The 3,108-nt window shown below is 38.3% G+C and overlaps 1 protein-coding gene across 1 annotated transcript; it reads left to right on the top strand.

Annotated features, from left to right (window-relative positions):
* Positions 1 to 714: 714 nt before the first annotated feature.
* Positions 715 to 2,222, top strand: LOC147638296 (wound-induced protein 1-like). Its single transcript, XM_086795421.1, has 2 exons — positions 715 to 800; positions 1,603 to 2,222. Exon 2 carries the CDS (start codon positions 1,613 to 1,615, stop codon positions 2,036 to 2,038), a length of 426 nt encoding a protein of 141 aa, XP_086651547.1. The 5' UTR covers positions 715 to 800; positions 1,603 to 1,612; the 3' UTR covers positions 2,039 to 2,222.
* Positions 2,223 to 3,108: the final 886 nt, after the last annotated feature.

Below are 3,108 nucleotides of genomic sequence, written 5' to 3'. Positions count from 1 at the left end.
TTTTAGGAGCTATATCTATTGAAGTAGCTATAGCCCTTTCTATGAACCAAACTTCCTCTCTCTCTCTCTCTCTCTCTCTCTCTCTCTCTCTCTCTGTCCCCTTGAAAAAGACTCTCTACCCCTTTGAAAAAGATAAAGGTTCATTTCACACTTTATTTGAGGATGTAATTGCACCCATTCCTTTTTAGGATCCTTGTGGGATATCTATATGCTGAAGTAGCCATAGCCCTTTCTATGAACCGATCTCTCTCTCTCTCTCTCTCTCTCTCTCTATATATATATATATATATATATATATATAGATGTATGTATGTATGTATATATAATTATATGTGTGTATGTGTGTGCATGCGTGTGTGTGTGTGTGTGTGTGGGCATACACATGCTCTTGAATATAGGGAACATATATTATGAGCTAATGATGACATATAAGCATGTGTGTAGTCCATAGTGGGAGAATAAGATAGGCCCATATAATGAATGAATGGATTTCTACTTGGAAGAGAGTGAGTGTTTGAGACGTTGAGGTTACTAACACCATTGCATGACAGGTCACTTAGAACATTGGCCCACTTTAAAATTTTAGTAAATTATTTAAACGATGATTCTCCTCAATTATAAGTACCCATTAGTCTTCAAGTTAGAAAACAAAGTTTATCACTCAATCTTCAACTCTTGGTCCAATTTAACTCATAAGTATGTTACCATTCCCAACCACTTTATATAGTCCCATTACTTGTTTTTAGATTGCTTTCTTATAAGGACAATCTTTACGTGCAAAAAATATATGAGGGTACGAAGTAAGATGTTCTCATTTTTAATTATATTTCTTTTAAGATTCGTAACTATTATTTTCTATCATACCATTAAGGGAAAAAATTCATAACTTTCTGTACGTAGAGCTTTTGTAGACATGCACATAACACTTTGTGTTATGTACATGAGCTTAAGTGTGTGCATGATTTTAACATTTCAAGGTTCAATTGGCATCATTGAAAGAGTGGGAGCACTAGTCTTTACTCAAGCAAAAGGCTTTCCTTTCATGCATGAGCATGGCAAGCATTAGTATAAGCAGGGATATCATGGTAAGATGAGGATTCATTTTTATCCACAATCATAGGACTTGCATTTTGTACTTGCATGTTTTGTACATGAGTCTGTACATTACGTAGAGCAAAAGCCTTGACTTCTATAAGGTGAAGATAAGAATTAGGGAGTCCATTCAGAATTAGGGAGTCCATTCAATTTAGTTTTGTAGGTTTTAAATGAGCACTGTTGATAAATCTAGTTTGATTGAGTACTTAAGAGCCAAATCATTATTCAACATGGGCCACCGTGCTGAAGAAGCACTATGTATTAGTCTTGTATACATGGTGGGGGAGTTTTTGGTGCACACTCCTCATTGTAAAGCATTGTGGGGAAATTTTCAGTGCACTCTCCTCATTGTGGGGTGCACACTCCTCATTGTAAAGCATGCCCATACCTTGGGGTAAAAATTTGGCTGCTCACTTCTCATTGTAAGGCATGCCCATACCTTGGGGTAGAATTTATGGGATTTTCAACTTCCTTAGAGAGCTTATTGAATGGTTGTATGGATCGAAGGTATAAATATATGACAACATTGGAGAGGACGGACGTGAAGCAAATTGTCTTGGCCTTTTACAAGGCACTCAAGGCAGGAGATGGGGCGGCTGTGCAAGAACTGGTAAGCGGTGGAGATCTAGAGTGGCGTTTCTATGGGCCTCCGTGTGACCAGCACCTTATGCACTCGCTCACGGGCGTTGCCACCCACGACCGCTTCACTTTCCGGCCCGTCGACGTGGCAGCCTTGGGGGATACCGTCTTTGTGGAGGGCAAAGGGGACAACAACAATGGCACGTGCTGGGTGCACGTGTGGACCGTGCGAGATGGCAAGGTTGTGCAATTGCGAGAGTACTTCAACACGGCTCTCACTGTCTCCTCCTCGTGCTGCAACGCCACCTTGTGGCAAAGCAAGCTCAATCGAAAATCCATGCCATCCCTCATCCTCACAATTTAAACTCTTTTTCCAATTATCCCCACCCCTACAAATAGAAGCCAAAAGTTTATTTTTAAAAAATATCCTAATAATATTTGTATTTTGGTGATATGAATAGATTATTACCCCACCAACAATATTTGTCTTTTAAATAAATAATTGGTACAATTGTAGTGGTATCAAGAGTACAAGGATTGTAGTAATGATTTGAAGAACTGTTGCCAGTTTGTGCTATACTCAGATTTATTTCTTCTTCTTTTTTCGGTGTTGCGGGGGATATTTTTATTTATTTATTTTTAGTGAGGAAATGGACAGACCACATGCCATTTACGCATGCGGGAGGAGGAGATGGGTAGCGGTGTAGGTTACTATTGGCCCCACCTCCTCAGTTTTATTTCTCTGTCTCTCTCTCTCTCTCTCTCTCTCTCTATATATATATATATATATATATATATTCCCACAAAACCCCCAAAAAAAAAGTAATTCTACACTTGATAAGAAGCTGTGAAGTCTAGCGCGTATACTAGTGTTGGTGCCATGAAGATATTTCTAGGCTTGTAATGTAGTGATAGTGATAGTGGTTGGGAGTAGTGGTCCTTTGTTAATGGTGGTGGTTGTGGTGCTGAAATGTGAGGTCCTTCTACAATATGAAAGTTAGTTGATTAGTTGCATAAATTCTATTGATATCCCAATCACACAAATCACAAGTGTGAAGAATATAGTCATGGCAGGTTGTAAATACTACTACACAGTATAGCATACCTTGGAAAAATTGTTGTTGCGGTGGGCATGTAATGTTGAAATGTAAAATCTCCTCCTAATCATGAGAAAGCACATGCATCCTTCTACTAAATGTATACTTCAATTTTTAAATATTTCCCTATTTCCATGAATGGTCTTCTTTGAAAAAAATGTCCCCATAATTGCCTTTAAGATCTCTATTATTGCCAACAATAAAAATTATGTATAACCTTTCAAGGATGTGAGCCATTGTTGAGGTAAGCTCTGTCATTCTAGAACTCGAGTAGGTGCATTTGGTGAGAAGGTAAAAGGAAGTGTAATTTTTATGTTGCTTCAAGTTTCAAGATAAA

The sequence above is a fragment of the Cibotium barometz genome, chromosome 5 (genome assembly GCF_041138505.1).
Source record: "Cibotium barometz isolate CiBa-2024 chromosome 5, ASM4113850v1, whole genome shotgun sequence".
Taxonomy (NCBI): domain Eukaryota; kingdom Viridiplantae; phylum Streptophyta; class Polypodiopsida; order Cyatheales; family Cibotiaceae; genus Cibotium; species Cibotium barometz.
The sequence above is the reverse complement of the archived record's forward strand: the minus strand, read 5'-3'. Positions and strand labels throughout refer to the sequence as shown.

Coding starts and splice junctions, on each gene's coding strand:
- LOC147638296 (XM_086795421.1), top strand. CDS start 1,613: ATGACAACATTGGAGAGGACGGACGTGAAGCAAATTGTCTTGGCCTTT.